The 17174-nt window shown below is 36.6% G+C and overlaps 1 protein-coding gene across 1 annotated transcript in view; it reads right to left on the minus strand.

Annotated features, from left to right (window-relative positions):
- HBEGF (heparin binding EGF like growth factor) overlaps nt 1-17174 on the minus strand; it is a 93067-nt gene that overhangs the window by 43321 nt on the left and 32572 nt on the right. Inside the window, exon 3 of the mRNA XM_053717224.1 lies at nt 2962-3127. Within this exon, the coding sequence (XP_053573199.1) occupies nt 2962-3127 (166 nt within the window). The remainder of the gene's footprint in view (nt 1-2961; nt 3128-17174) is intronic.

The raw sequence follows: 17174 nt of genomic DNA on the forward strand, positions 1-17174 counted from the left end.
TTAATACAAAGTCATTTACATCCATTTTAAAACCATATAATAACCTACTTATAAAAATATAATAATTTTTGTTTAGTAAAATTTTTTAAAATATAATCATTTTAATGATTAAAAATAATGGGCTAGATTACAAGTGTAGCAGTATTTATCACTCCTGCTTGTGTACTAACTCTGCTAGAAGTAAGCTTCTGGCGCTCATTGGGTAGCGCTTGAATTAAGTTGAAAATAAAATGTTTTCACTCATGCACTAACCTGATGAACGCAAAAAGCTGAAGTTAGGAAGTTTCCCATGGAGGAAAAAAAAAGTGTGAAAAACCCTAACACCCTACTCACGCACAAACCGGATCGCATATTCTCAAGTGCGCTAACCCGATATGAAAATATGAATATTTCACATTCCAATTTTCTTCACATAGCAGAATATGTTCTATTTATTCATAAATACATATTTCTACATATATATGATGATATTTTGGTACAATATATATCTATACCTATATACACACATATATATATATATATATATATATATATATATATATACACATACACACACACACGATTATATACAGGTATAGATATAGATATATACAAATATATCCAGGGATATCTATTTAGAAATACAACAAATCAGTGTGCAGAACACTGGAATGTGGAATATTTACAGTAAATACACAGTATTAAATATGAACATTGCATAAATATGATTTGCATGTTTTCATCTACTTGACAGCAAAGGGCTCCAATGCGCTTATATATATATATATATATATATATATATATATACACAGTGGATATAAAAAGTCTACACACCCCTGTTAAAATGTCGGTTTCTGTGATGTAAAACAATTAGACAAAGATATATCATTTCAGAACTTTTTCCACCTTTAATGTGACCTATAAACTACACAACTCAATTAACAAACAAACTGAAATCGTTAAGGTGGAGGGAAGGAAAAAAAAACTAAAATAATGTGATTGCATAAGTGTGCAACTGTGTGCTTATAACTGGGGATGTAGCTGGGTTCAGAATTAAGCAATCACATTCAAAACCATGTTAAATAAGAGTCATCACACACTGCCACTGATTAACCTTGAATAACCTTGTTCTAGTAGGTATTTCCTGATATTTTCTTAGTCGCGTCCTACACAAAAGCCATGGTCCGCAGAGAGCTTCCAAAGCATCAGAGGGATCTCATTGTTAAAAGGTATTAGTCAGGAGAAGGGTACAAAAGGCATTTCCAAGGCATTAGATATACCATGGAACACAGTTAAGACAGTCATCATCAAGTGGAGAACATATGGCACAACAATGACATTACCAAGAACTGGATGTGCCTCAAAAATTGATGAAAAGACAAGAAGAAAACTAGAATGGGAGGCTACCAAGAGGCCTACAGCAACATTAAAGGAGCTGCAGGAATATCTGGCAAGTACTGGCTGTGTAGTACATGTGACAACAATCTCCCGTATTCTTCATATGTTTGGGCTTTAGGGTAGACGGCAAGACGGAAGCCTTTTCTAACAAAAAAAAACATCCAAGCCCAGCTAAATTTAGCAAAAACACATCTGAAGTCTCCCAAAAGCATGTGAGAAAAGGTGTTATGGTCTGATTAAACCAAGGTATAACTTTTTGGCAATAATTCCAAAAGATATGTTTGGCGCAAAAACAACACTGCATATCACCAAAAGAACACCATACCCACAGTGAAGCATGATGGTGATAGCATCATGCTTTGGGTCTGTTTTTCCTCAGCTGGAACTGGGGCCTTATTCAAGGTAGAGGGAATTATGAACAGTTCCAAATACCAGTCAATATTGGCACAAAACCTTCAGGCTTCTGCTAGAAAGCTGAACATGAAGAGGAACTTCATCTTTCAGCATGACAACGACCCAAAGCATACATCCAAATCAACAAAGGAATGGCTTCACCAGAAGAAGATTAAAGTTTTGGAATGGCCCAGCCAGAGCCCAGACTTGAATCCAATCGAAAATCTGTGGGGTGATCTGAAGAGGGCTGTGCACAGGAGATGCCCTCGCAATCTGACAGATTTTGAGTGTTTTTGCAAAGAAGGGTGGGCAAATCTTGCCAAGTCAAGATGTGCCATGCTGATAGACTCATACCCAAAAAGACTGAGTGCTGTAATAAAATCAAAAGGTGCTTCAACAAAGTATTAGTTTAAGGGTGTGCACACTTATGCAACCATATTATTTTATTTTTACTTCTCTACACCTAAAAGATTTCAGTTTGTTTTTCAATTGAGTTGCATAGTTTATAGGTCACATTAAAGGTGGAACAAGTTCTGAAATGATTTATCTTTGTCTCATTTGTTTACATCACAGAAACCTGCCATTTTAACAGGGGTGTGTAGACTTTTTATATCCACTGTGTATGTATATATATATATATTTGTCTATATGTGTATAGTATGTATTTATGTGTTTATATGTGTATATTTGTCTGTAAATACATATATACACATATAAATACATATGTACACATAAATATATATAACCATATATACACACATATACATATTTAGACATGTATTTGTATGTATCTCTATGATAAAACCCTTTGCCAGCCTTTTTTTTCTAACACCTGAGACCTAATATCTTTGAGCCCTTAAAAATTGTTTTTAAAAAATGTACAAAAAAGTTGTATTAGCTAGTGTTATTATGAGTGTAATTGTACTGTTATATGTATTTTTTATGTGTTTTGTGACTTTTATGTTTTGTGAAACAGTTAACCAGAGCTCTGAGGACATGTTATCACCACGAGCGCTAACTTCAACTGCGCTCAATTGATCGTGCTTACTTAACTTATTATACGAGCGCTACACCCGACACAGGCAAACAGGCACAATAAGCCCCTTAGCGCTCACGCATAACTGTCAGCTCGCCACTTATAATCTGGCCCAACACGTTTTGTTGAAGAGACAAAAACAAAAAGCAACATACACACAGAATGGCGTCTTCTCTAATTTCATATATCGACATTCTCCATGAATGCAAAAATCTTTGAATTTTCGCCGACAAGGATCCCTCTTCTTTCCTTTGCCTTTCCTTTTTTTCTTTTGACCTTTAGTCTGTCTTGTCACATCTTCCGGTTTTGAGGAAGACACAGCTAAAAAGGGGGAAACAAATAATTATTTAAAAAATCATCATTAAAAAAAAAAGAGCATTTTACTTTTCCTTTATAAAGATGTCTAAAAACGGTATTTACAGTTCTTGAAATGAATAAACAGATCATACATGACACGTTTGAACATCTTTGTTTGAAAATGACGTTGTTTTAGGTAAACCAAGCTGTTGATTTACAGTTATATTGACGGGTGATTGCATGTAATTAATGTTGCCACCTTTTGTGGAAAAAAATACTAAGTGTGCTAATTACCGTAAATTATTACACAGCATAACCCAGAAATTAAAGCTGCTATTACTCATTTTAACAGGTTACTTGGTCAGAATTAGATTCCAGCTCACGTAAAACAAGTTTCAGCATGACAGATCCTTCATTTCTATATTTATTCATTATAATCTATATTGGCCTGAACCTTAAAGGGACATTAAACACAAACATTTTCTTTTATGGGTCAGACAGAGCGTACAATTTTAAACAACTTTGCAATTTACTTCTATTATCATGTTTTGCTTCATTCTCTTGGTATCCTTTGTCAAACAAGCAGCAATGCACTGCTACTGGGAACTAATTGAACAAATCTGGTGAACCAATGACAAGAGGCATATATGTGCAGCCACCAATCAGCAGCTATCTCCTAGCAGTGCATTGCTGCTCCTAAGCCTACTTCAGTATGTTTTTCTACAAAGGATACTATGAGAAGCAGATTAGAAAGTTGTTTAAAATTGCATGCCCTATCTGAATCATGAAATGATGTTATGTCCCTTTTAAAATACTGGTTTTGCTGGCAAACTACCTGCTGGGTGCCCACCCTATATGTAATAAGAAAGGATATTATATAAAATAAGATATTTACTTACTAATACATCTCTTATCAAGTGACAGCACACAGCTGTGTACTGTTGAGAATTTGGCTCCTGCCCACTTAGAGCTATAGTAGTTTAGCAATGTCAAACTAAATTGCTGCCCACTTACTTTCCTAAGCAAAGAAAAGTCAAAGGAGAGTGTAATAAAACAGCTGCAGGTCACAAATACTGTAACGCTTAATCAGTTATACCTACATTAATTTCTTTATAATTAAAGTCTTCAGGTTAAAGGGACAGTATACACTAATTGTCATATATGTAAAAGACACTACTATAAGGAAGAATATACACAGAAACTGATATAAAAATCCAGTATAAAACCTTTAAAAAATGTACTTAGAAGCATCCAATTTAGCACTGTTGATGAGGTTAGGCTGGGACAACCAGTGAAATGGTCTGAAAGAGCAGACCCCCACCCCCTCTCCTGCATATGAAAAGACCCATTATACAAACAGAAGCAATCAGGAGTCTGTAGACATCAGTATACATCTAAAACTTTGGGGCTTGGTTAGGAGTCTGAAAATCAGCACAATGTTATTTAAAATAAGCAAAACTATACATTTTTACAAATCACTCCCAAATGGGCTATATAAATGGATCTACAAAACATTTATGCAAAGAGAAATATAGTATACAATGTCCCTTTAACTCCCCTTCCTATATATACAGCCCTCTCTCCTTCTTATATATACAGCCAATTGCACCCAAAATTATTCTGGGAAAGAAACTGAGCTTATGAAACACACAATTACATTACCCTGATTTAAACAAGGTACTGTAAACACATTGAGAGTTTAAAGGGACACTGAACCCAGGTTTTTTCTTTCATGATTCCAATAAAGCATGCAATTTTAAGCAACTTTCTAATTTACTCCTATTATCAATTTTTCTTCATTCTCTTGCTATCTTTATTTGAAAAGCAAGAATGTAAGTTTAGAAGCCGGCCCATTTTTGGTTCATAACCTGGGTTTTGTTTGCTGATTGGACAGAACCATAAACAAGTGCTGTCTAGTGTCTGAACCAAAAATTGTCTTGCTTCTTGCTTAGAAGCCTTCTTTTTCATATAAAGATAGCAAGAGAATGAAGAAAAATAATAGGAGTAAATTAGAAAGTTGCTTAAAATTGCCTGCTCTATCTGAATCATGAAAGAAAAATGTTTAGTGATGCGTAATGAAGCAATATACTTTCATTATTTATTTTGTCCCCTTTTTATGTCATTTAGCTCTGAAAATTGAGGCTTTTCTCATTCCTAGAACTTAAAATGCACCCGCTGACTTCTCGTGGTTAACCCTGCTACATATCTTTCTCTAGTTGGCTTTTGCCAGATAACAGCTTCAGAACAATACACTTTATACTAACTTTATGACAGCGGCTAGCCTTGCTGTCTGTAGACTAAAGTCCAGATTTTCTCCTCCAAATAAGGCAAATTGTGAGTGGAGCTTTTGATAAACAATTGCAGTAAAAAAAGGATGCTAATTTCTTTTAAAAACTGTTAAGACTTGTTTGATATCTTTATCTATAGCAACACAACAGGAATGTCTTGTAACGTTTACTTTCCTTTAACATAATTGTAAATAGTTGTGTTTTGTTTTTTTTGTTTTGTTTTATACTTATATACTTATATTTAACCCTTTAAGGACACAGCTTTCAGTTTGCTCAATTGTTTTATGACGGAAAAATTCCGTCATATGTCCTTAAGAGGTTAAGGGCTCCCGCTCGAGCATTAACTCCCAGTGCTAGAAGTAAGCTTTTTGCACGTGTCGGGTAGCGCTCATATTACAAGTTGATAGTAATCTGTTTTAGCTTGTGCGCTAACCCAATGTGTGTAAAAGCCGAATTTAGAATATCACATGTGCGATAACTTATTCCCCCCTAATGGAGCAAAGAAAAGTGGAAAAAAACCTGACACCCTATTCGCATATTCTCAAATACCCCAAACCGACATATATATATATATATATATATATATATATATATACACACACACATATATATACATACACATACACCATATCTCACAAAAGTGAGTACACCCCTCACATTTTTGTAAATATTTTATTATATCTTTTAGTGTGACAACACTGAAGAAATGACACTTTGCTACAATGTAAAGTAGTGAGTGTACAGCCTGTATAACAGTGTAAATTTGCTGTCCCCTCAAAATAACTCAACACACAGCCATTAATGTCTAAACCGTTGGTAACAAAAGTGAGTGCACCACTAAGTGGAAATGTTCAAATTGGGCCCAACTAGCCATTTGCCCTCCCCGGTGTCATGTGACTTATTAGTGTTACAAGGTCTCAGGTGTGAATGGGGAGCAGGTGTGTTAAATTTTGGTGTTATCGCTCTCACACTTTCTCATACTGGTCACTGGAAGTTCAACATGGCAAAGAATTGTTGCTCTACATAAAGATGGCCTAGGCTATAATTAGATTGCCAAGACCCTGAAACTGAGCAACAGCACGGTGGGCAATACCCTACAGCGGTTTCACAGGACATGTTCCACTCAGAACAGGCCTCGCCATGGTCGACCAAAGAAGCTAAGTGCATGTGCTCAGCATCATATCCAGAGGTTGTCTTTGGGAAATAGAGGTATGAGTGCTGCCAACATTGCTGCAGAGGTTAAAGGGATGGGGGTCAGCCTGTCAGTGGTCAGACCATACGCTACACACTGCATCAAATTTGTCTGCATGGCTGTCGTCCCAGAAGGAAGCCTCTTCTAAAGATGATGCATAAGAAAGCCCGCAAACAGTTTGCTGAAGACAAGCAGACTAAGGATATGGATTAATGGAACCATGTCCTGTGGTCTGATGAGACAAAGATAAACTTATTTGGCAGATGGTGTCAAGCGTGTGTGACGGCAACCAGGTGAGGAGTACAAAGACAAGTGTGTCTTGCCTACAGTCAAGCATGGTGGTGGGAGTGTCGGCACTGGGGAGCTACAGTTCATTGAGGGAACCATGAATGCCAACATGTACTGTGACATACTAAAGCAAAGCATGATCCCCTCCCTTTGGAGACTGGGCCGCAGGGCAGTATTCCAACATGATAACGACCCCAAACACACCTCCAAGACGACCACTGCCTTGCTAAAGAAGCTGAGGGTAAAGGTGATGAACTGGCCAATCATGTCTCCAGACCTAAACTCTACTGAGCATCTGTGGGGCATCCTCAAACGGAAGGCGGGGGAGCGCAAGGTCTCTAACATCCACCAGCTCTGTGATGTCATCATGGAGGAGTGGAAGAGGACTCCAGTGGCAACCTGTGAAGCTCTGGTGAACTTCATGCCAAAGAAGGTTAACGCAGTACTGGAAAATAATGGTGGCCACACAAACTATTGACACTTTGGGCCCAATTTGGACATTTCCACTTAGGGGTGTACTCACTTTTGTTGCCAATGATTTAGACATTAATGGCTGTGTGTTGAGTTATTTTGAGGGGACAGCAAATTAAAACTGTTATACAGGCTGTACATTTACTACTTTACATTGTAGCAAAGTGTCATTTCTTCAGTGTTGTCACATGAAAAGATATAATAAAATATTTACAAAAATGTGAGGGGTGTACTCACTTTTCTGAGATACTGTATATATATATATATATATATATATATATATACACAATTATATATAGTTATAGATATATATAGAAACATATAGTAATATCTATTTAAAAATACATGGAACATATACTGCTATGTGCAGAACATTGGAATGTCAAATATTTACAGTAAATACACAGTATAACACTTAAAGATGAATATTACATACATATGTTTTTACATGTTTCTCTGTATATGTGTACATATGTATTTATGTGCTTATATGTCTGTAAATATATTTACCAGTTTCTGAACATCATATTAGAATAGTTTGACTGAAGGTTCATTTTGGTATTTTGTTTTATTAGTTGGGTATTAAGTATTTCTGCACCAAAAAAGTGATGATACTGGGGTAGATTTAATAAGCAGCGGATGCTGCTTTCTTCCCGCAAAGTTTCGGCTCGCCGAAAACTTAAGTTAAAGTGAAAGTCAACCATAGCATTTTTGAAACGCTAGGGTTGACTGTAGAAACAAATAAAGGGCACTTTCATTCATGAAGTATCTTATATCTTAAGATGCAGCGGTCGTAATGCTGTAGCGAATCATGTCCGCCCGGCATTTGTTAAATATACCCCGTAGTGTTAACCACAAGAACCACAGTTCCACACAGATTTTTATTGTTTTTATTTAATTAAAGCACAGGTTGTATGATATATTTTACTAGTTATTAAAAAAGTATTATGTGGGTCAACTTGATTACAGTGACAATGGATCATACACATCACAACAAATGGCAGAATCTGATATGGTATTGTTGTATGGCTATAGTATGACTGCTTCAGAATACATTTTCCTTCAAGTTGAATTTTTAAACATTACTGAAAAATGTTTACATATCCTATTATTTGACTGTAACCTAAATGTAATTGAAAAACTGTAGAAAACCCTTTTGTCTTGTGATAAAACGTTACACGGGAGACCGATTCTTAAACAGTAGGTGGGGCTCTATCTATCTATCATGTAGAAAATACATACAAGATTGTCTGTAACTTATAGTACTTAAACAAATTATAGTTTATTTGTCTTGTGTATCAAAGAACGCAGACATATTTCCCAACTACCAACACTGGTCTGTCAGAACCTACCGATGGTTTACTATTGATTTGATGATGTGAAAGTGCACATCATAAAAGTACAGCTGAAATTTCACAAGTGACATTTCACAGCCATTTAACTGTTTTGCAGTTATTATGCTGTCCACCTGGCAAGGAGTAGGGTTAAGTCATTGGTTGTCACTGCCTACCATTTAAAATGGAGCCAAAATGAGTGAAATAAACTTCCAAAGGTTACAGTTTGAATGATGTTTCAGCACCAATATTTTGACAGAATAATTACCAGGGATAGGCAAGGTGTCCCTGACTGGCCCTTGCAGTGTCCGCCGCCTGTTTTGCGGTGGAGAGGGAGTAGGACAGATGAATGCTGGTCCTGACTCCTCCTTGACGCACGCGGTCCCCCCGTTTCGCTCAGTGACTCTGAGTGAGACAGAGAGGGACGATTCAAGAAGCAAGCTGCCACTGTGTCTTTGGAGCTTTATATGCAAAGGTAAAGCACTTTAACAGGAACCTAAGGTTTATTATTAAGTACTACAAATTTTCCCTTTTCTATTATTTAATTATAAACAAAAGATACACTAAGGTTGTGATTCACAACCATAGTATATATTTTCTTTATGATTAAATAATAAGAATAGGAAAATATGTAGTATGAATTAAGTTAGTGGCTTGTCAAGTGACTGCTAGCGATATTAGGTGATAAGTTATGGAATAAATAAAGCCTGAGTGAAATACTGGATGTGTATGTGCATCTGTATAATAACACCCAGCTGTATACAAAGACTCAGTAGTGACACTGGCACATGTGTATAGCCAGAGGAGGGCTGGTTTTACGATCAGTGGTATCTGCATCAGTAAATAACACCCAGAACTATATAATTATGTTTTTAATTTGAAATGTATCTTGGTGTCCTTCACTAAAGTCTGTACTTTGCATAATGTCCGCCACAGCCTTGGTCTGTGCCTATCCCTGATAATCACACAGGATGACAAATTGTTAAATGTCTGTATAATGTCAAGTCTGCTGGAAGGTGATGATAAAAAGAACACCAGGACAAATGTGTATGGCCTGCAATATACAGACTACATAACTATAGGAGATTTACATTCTTTTTTATTGAAAAAGAACAATAGTAAACTAGCAGAATGCAACTACATATAGCAATGTGTTTGCTTTCCTTAAAATTGGTAAGGTGACGTCAGAGGAAAATTTAAACAAACATTAGCTATTTAATAACTATGCTGAATTGCAGATTACTGCAGTCCTCAATGACCTCTAACATGCCATATTTGATCTATATCCCTGCTTGGACTGAACAGTATCAGTCCAAACAACAAAAAGTATTCCAGCCTCCAAAAATTTAAAAATAACCTTTTTTTTTCGTACACGGGGTCCTCAGAGATAGAACATACAACATGTCAAGCCTGCTTTAGGCTCTTAATCATGTACACTTTAAGTATACATGATTAAGAGCCTATAGCAGGCTTGAAACGTCGTATGTTCTATCTCTGAGGACCCCATGTAAGAAAATAAAGGTTCTTTTTAAATTTTTGGAGGCTGGAATACTTTTTGTTGTTTGGACTGTAATTTTGGACTTGGCAGGTTCTACATATCTTGCCCCACAAGCCTAAGAATCAGTGTGCTGTTTTCCAAACCTATGCTGAACAGTATCAGCACTGGTCACTTACATTCTCTCCTATGCATGCCAGCAATGTATTGCCATATCACTGACTCTCTCAGAATGCATTATTGTTACTTATTTGTAAAGCACCACAAAACTCTGTAGCGTTGAAGGAAGAACATGTGACCTGCTGCTGTAATTAGTGATAGATTGTGTGTTTGTTTCTTGAAAAATGTGCTACTGCTTTTGTCACATTTTGTATACAGGAGTATACAGCAAAAATGCCTCTAGTTGAGCCTCACAGACTCCTTTACAGTTGCAAATTCTACCTATATATTCCTTTGATTGACAGTAGACTAGTTTTTAATTTATTGAGAGTAAGTTGAGATAAAACATACAAAAGAAGGAACTCAGTAGTGCTAAAACAAATGCGTGAAAAACCACTTGAGGTCAGCTAATAGTTAATAGTGCAGTGTATTCCAAACTGTATGACAGCTTAAGGAAACTTTTATAGGTAACTGCATAGGCGAATTGGTCAAAATAAGTCCCCCACTGTTGCCCAAGCCTGCTTACTATACCGGACACTTTGGGATCTACGATGCACGGGTACCTTATACCATCTCCGAGTGCTCGTTTCTTCACCGGCTCAGCTGCTTGGCGTCCTCGTGGGTCTGCAGATGTACAGCGTCTCTCCTCTTCGATGAGCGCTAGATCCTATTGGCTAGTCAAAGCGTCAATCAGCAGTAACCAATCCGTGGAAAGTACCGATGCTGAAGAATCACCAATAACTATTTGCTGCACGCACGCACACACCTCCCCACAGCTTAACAGTCCAGGATACACTGGCAAAATGTAGAAATATAGAAAAGCGGTAGTCCTGGAGAGTATAGTTAAAACGTCTTTATTTCAAACTCAAATTAAAAACGAATGGCAGTCACAAGTAAGCGGTAGTCCTGGAGAGTATAGTTAAAACGTCTTTATTTCAAACTCAAATTAAAAACGAATGGCAGTCACAAGTAAAAGCATAACAGGTGTGCCACACCTGTTATGCTTTTACTTGTGACTGCCATTCGTTTTTAATTTGAGTTTGAAATAAAGACGTTTTAACTATACTCTCCAGGACTACCGCTTTTCTATATTTCAGTAAGTTGAGATAGTCATTAAAGATCAGCATAGTAAATAAAAAAACATATGACACAGGAAATAAAACGTATTTTTTTAAAAAGCAGTTGTTTCATAGAGTTTTCAAGGGGGGCTTGCAGGAGTTTTCATAGCCCTTCACAGAAACAAAGTAAGCAGCATCAATGCAAAAGTAAAATATAAGGGCTAATTGATTACGAATTGATAATAACTACCTAATATGTTTGAATTCAGGTTTTTCAGTTTGTGCAAATAATTCATATTATTTTGAGTAATTTTATAATTAAAGGGATATTAAACCCAATTTTTTCTCATAATTCAGATAGAACCTACAATTTTAAACAACTTTACAATTTACTTCTATTATCTAATTTACTTTGTGTTCTAGAGATTCTTTGTTGAAAAGCATACCTAGGTAGGCTCAGGAGAAGCAATGCACTACTGGGAGCTAGCTGCTGATTGGTGGCTGCACATATATGCCTTCTGTCATTGGCTCACCCTATGTGTTCAGCTAGCTCCCAGTAGAGCATTGATCCTCCTTTATAAAAGGATACCATGAGAATGAAGCAAATTTTATAGTAGAAGTCAAATGGAAAGTGGTTTAAAATTGTATGCTTTATCTGAATCATGAAAAGAAACAGTTTGAGTTTCATGACCCTTTAACACTTAAAAGACCATTAAATGCAGTAGACTTTCATAATCAACAAATGCAGAGTAAAAAAGACCAGGCAATGACTATCGCCTTTCAAGGAGCAGTAGTCTTTTTCTGACAAATATCAAAGCTTGCTTTAAAGGGATATGAAACACAATTTTTTTTTCTTTCATGATTCAGATAGAGCATGCAATTTTAAGCAAGTTTCTAATTTACTCCTATTATCACATTTTATTTGTTCTTTTAGTATCTTTGTTTTAAAAAGCAGGAATGTAAGCTTAGGATCCTACCATTTTTAGTTCAGCACCCTGGGTAGAGCTTGTTGATTGGTGGCAACATTTAAACTCCTAAGCTTGTATTCCTGCTTTTTCAAATAAAGATGCCAAGAGAACGAAGAAAATTGATAATAGGAGTAAATTAGAAAGTTGCTTAACATTAAATGCTCGATGTGAATCATTAAATAAAAAAATTGTGTTTCATATCCCTTTAATGTCCCTGTATACACACATATACTGTGAACTCTTAAACATGCTTAGTAGGTGCTGGTGCCTCAGAAAGTCTGCATATACAAGGACTGCACAATTTGATGATTAAAGTAAATGGAATTTTTTTTTTTCAAATTGATCTGCAATCATAATGAACAGTGTGACCCTGCACAAGCTTCATAGTTTAATTGTATGATTTGAGCAATATTAAATGTTTGTTTTTATTGCTTCTTTGAAGACATTTCAATTTTGATCTTTCTATCCATTTAAAAGGAGCAAACAGCTAATATATGCTGTTCAAATAGGCCCATATTGTTTTTTCAAAAAAATCAAGATTGTTGAAATTATTTATATCCAAAAATCTTGCAGAAAAGGTTTGTCAAAAACGTATTTTGTAATGGATTAGAATAAAACAGTGTGAAGCCACCGGAAAAGCACACAATAAGAGTTTTATAATGATTATCACATTTATTGACCTAAAATCCGAGAATTCAGTAAAAAGCTACGCAAAAAATAAAATAAAATAACAAAAAAATAAATATCACATGGCTGTTCTGACTGCAACAGGCACAGTGGAGATGTCCCTGAGAAAGAAAGGACTTCTGAAAATTACTTTAGAAAACACAGTCATAGGGAACAGTGCCAGTGGCAGAAAAAGAATGTATTAAAAAACGGCCCTAGAGGAAACCACAGACATCACCACAGACATCACCACAGACATCAGGCTTACTCATAGTATACCGCAAGGATGGTACTATTGCTAAGCGGAAGCTGATCATTCTAAAAGTAATGAGAAACACTTGGCGGACACTTACTCCCATGGTTCTGGAGTCCCTTACCTTAACAATGCCATATTGGCTAATGTTTGGGTCTGCCGTTTTCAATATACAGTCCCCTAATGACACATAGGGGCTGAATTATCGAATGGTGGGCGGACATGATGATTCGCTGTAGCGAATCATGTCCGCCCGACATCGCTGAATGCGGACAGCATACGCTGTCGGCATTTAACATTGCACAAGCCTGAAGGCTCACGCGGAAACAGGGGCCATTCGGCCCTTGATAAATCGGCCCATGAGTGTGGCCTGCAGGGGAACAAAAGTGGAGAGGAACACTGTACTTAGCCACCACACTCCATGGCAACTGAATACAGGCGCCCACTCAGATGTATTAAAACAAAAACTGACATTTTATATGTGTGAGTTGTTGTTTTTAATACTTGGCACCATTAGCAACAGAGATAATGGTATCATCAGCTTTGTCCACAAGTATACCCCTGTAGATATCACAGGCTAAGATGCTATTAAAGCTGAATACATTGCGATCTGATAACAGACTTTGTAGACCAGTAAACTTTATAAGTTAAAGGGACAGTACACTGTAAAATTGTTTTTCCATAAATGTATTTTAAATTACTTGTTATACTAACTTCAGAGTATAAAATATTTGAGAAATTGCATTTTCGGGTTTATTTGTGTATCTGAAGTAGCTGGTTTTGTGCTTTGAAACCACAGCCTATTACAATGGGCTGAGCTTCAGGTAATATCAGATCTCATTATGTTATCATTTTTATGTACACAATCTTGCTTCCTTATCTTATATTTGTCTGGAACACCAAAGCTCAATACATAGAGAGAACAATGGAAAATTATCATTTTATTACTTAACTATCATGCCCCCACTGAGGGTGTAATCTCTTCTGCTGGCTGTGTTTACTTAGGCTATTCAATAGCGTATACGCCAGTATCAAAACTTTCAGTATAGGTTGGGAAACCACAAGCTAAATCAGCTATTTCAAATGCTGAAATATGAGTAAAGGAGCTACTTGCAACCAATTTAATACACTCTAGCAGGTAAAAAGGATCAGTGGGAATAATTTAAAGGGGAGAAAGTTTTTGGGTGAACTGTCCCTTTAAAACAAACAAACTGCCTTTCTCCAGCAATTTATCAGCTGCCTTAAGAAGCCTGGTAAATATACCATCAACTTCCATTTCTGGATCATACCGTACCAAGTGGCATTTATGCTTTGTTGCTTATTTTTGTCTTGTATATCATGTTAAAGGGACACTCAAGTCAAAATTAAACTTTCAGGATTCAGATAGAGCATGCAATTTTAAACAACTTTCTAATTTACTTCCATTAACAAAATGTCTGTTTATATTTACAATTTTTGAGTTACTAGCTCCTACTGAGCATGTGTAAGAATTCACAGAACATATGTATGTGCATTTGTGATTGGCTGATGGCTGTCACATGATACAGGAGGAGTGGAAATAGACATAAACTTTGAAATTTGTAAAAAAAAAAAAAAATATACTACTCATTTTAAGTTGAGATATAGGGGCCGATTTATTAAGCAGCATATGCTGCTCATTCCGCGTGAGCCTTCCGGCATCAGGAGTTAAGCAGCATACAGCTACAGTGAATCATGTCCTCCCTCCATATAATAAATCGGCCCCTAAGTGCTATTGCATTGTATTTTTATCATGCATTTGTTGATTATGAAAATCTACTGTATTTACTGTTCCTTTAACCTTTTGCATATGTAAAAAAAAATGTTACTTCCTATTCTGTTATATGCAGACACCAATCCATGACTTCTTTAAAATGGCATTTTAATAGATAATTTCCCCCTTTATAGACAGTGAAACTTATTTTGCATGGAATTTAACATATATTTTTTAATTACTTGAGCACCATTTGCAAGATAAGATTAAGTGAAATAATAAGAGACTGTGTGCATGGTAGAATACTGAGATGACGTAAAAGTAAACCTGTAAAGTGATAAGGGGAACTATAATCTAAAATAAAACTGGCTAAATGATTACGACAGCTTTGAGTTAAGAATCTCCTACACCAAATGGTGGGTGCTTGTTTCTATTTTTTGTAGCTTTTATCATCACCAAAGGAAGTCTGTAAGAATGGAAGGAAACAGATGTATACATTTGGTACTATTTTTTTTGGGGGGGGGAGAACCGGGGGGGGGGGGGGGACTTCTTTTAATTAAGCTAAGAAAAACTTTTTTTTAACTTTTCATATAGCACAAAAAGAGCGATTTACAAGTGCTTCCTTCAAGTAATTAGAGCCAGAAGCCATGTTCCATGTTCCAGGGTTTGAAATAGTGGGATTCACAAACAGAAATATAGCAGAACACTAAGGGGGCGATATATCAAGCTGAGGCGGACATGGGCGCATATACGTGCCCCTGTCCGCCGCAGCTCGCCTCTGGCGGTCTGAATTCTCCTGGAGGAATTCAGCATTGCACACGAGCGCTATTTTGCACTTGCGTGCAATCCCGCCCCCTGCCAACACACAGCCAATCACGCACGGGCAGGGCTGTCAATATCCCCGGTCTGATGACCGCTGCTTGCTAAATACGGCGTGCAGGTTCTCATGTGAGAACCTGCAGTCGTAGTGGCTCAAAGGCTGGCGAAAGACTTTGATAAATCGACCCTAAAATTGCAGTACATCAACAAGTTACATTTAGGGTATATTATTTGGAGGTCAAAAGTGTACTCTCAATGCAGCGCAGAATGAAAAGTATAGTCATTAATTAAATCTTTCTTTTCAGCAGCAGACCTCTTAGGCCTAACTACAACTTTTGCCAATAATTGATATCAGAAGGCCATAAAAATCATACAGTACTATGTTTTTTAGATACATTTGCTTTACATCTTAAAAGGGACACTGCAACTGTACTTACATTATTGTAATGCTTGCCCATCGTATAAAATTATCCCCAGGAACATTTTTATCCAGGTAAAAACCAGTAAGTTTCCAAGCGTTGGCTGTTTTGAAATGGCCTCCTGATCCCTGCTACATGTGACATCACTATGTTCATGGGCTAGTGGATTCGATTTGGTGGCTGTGTATCGTGCAGAATGAGTTTCGTGTTCAGAAAGGTCTGCAGCATCACTTAGTGCGCAATGCGCATGAACGAATAGCTGTGCACGAGCAGGTATTTGAGAAATGGGAGTACTTTAGAATGAAGGATTTGAAACAGAATGAAAAAGTAAAAAAAAAAAAAAAGTAAGTGTACGCAATGGTTGTAGTGGTGAGAAGTGAAAGGTAAGTAGGGGGAGACAATAGGGTAGTGGGAAACGGTTATACCAGTGAATAATTGATATTACTGTAATTATCAAATGCTTTTCTTTGTAAAAATTGTTCCAGTTCCTGTATGTTTTCTCGTGCACAGTTATCATTAAATCTGTAAATTTGTTGCTAAAAGGAATGTTTTGAGGGCTTCCCATAAACATTAATGCAACTAAACAAATTTCGTATTCAAATGAATTTCATATCAGAATCTTCAGACTAAACCACTGGTTTTCAAACCTGCTCTCAGGCCTTACTAACAGGTCACATTTTGAGGATATATGAACTAGAGCACAGGTGAAACAATCAGCTGATTAGTAACCATGGTTATTTTACCTGCTCTCATCTAAGGTAACCCAGAAAACCTGGACCATTGGGGAGGACTGAGGACAGGTTTGAAAACCAGTGGACTAAACAAATGCAAACGTGAACAAAATTCTGACAACCTAAAGTTTACGAAAATTCCGAGCCAAATCTTTTGTACGAACTGATTCTTTTGCCCGTTCACATCTGATGGCGTAT

The sequence above is a fragment of the Bombina bombina genome, chromosome 6, assembly GCF_027579735.1.
Source record: "Bombina bombina isolate aBomBom1 chromosome 6, aBomBom1.pri, whole genome shotgun sequence".
Classification (NCBI taxonomy): Eukaryota; Metazoa; Chordata; class Amphibia; order Anura; family Bombinatoridae; genus Bombina; species Bombina bombina.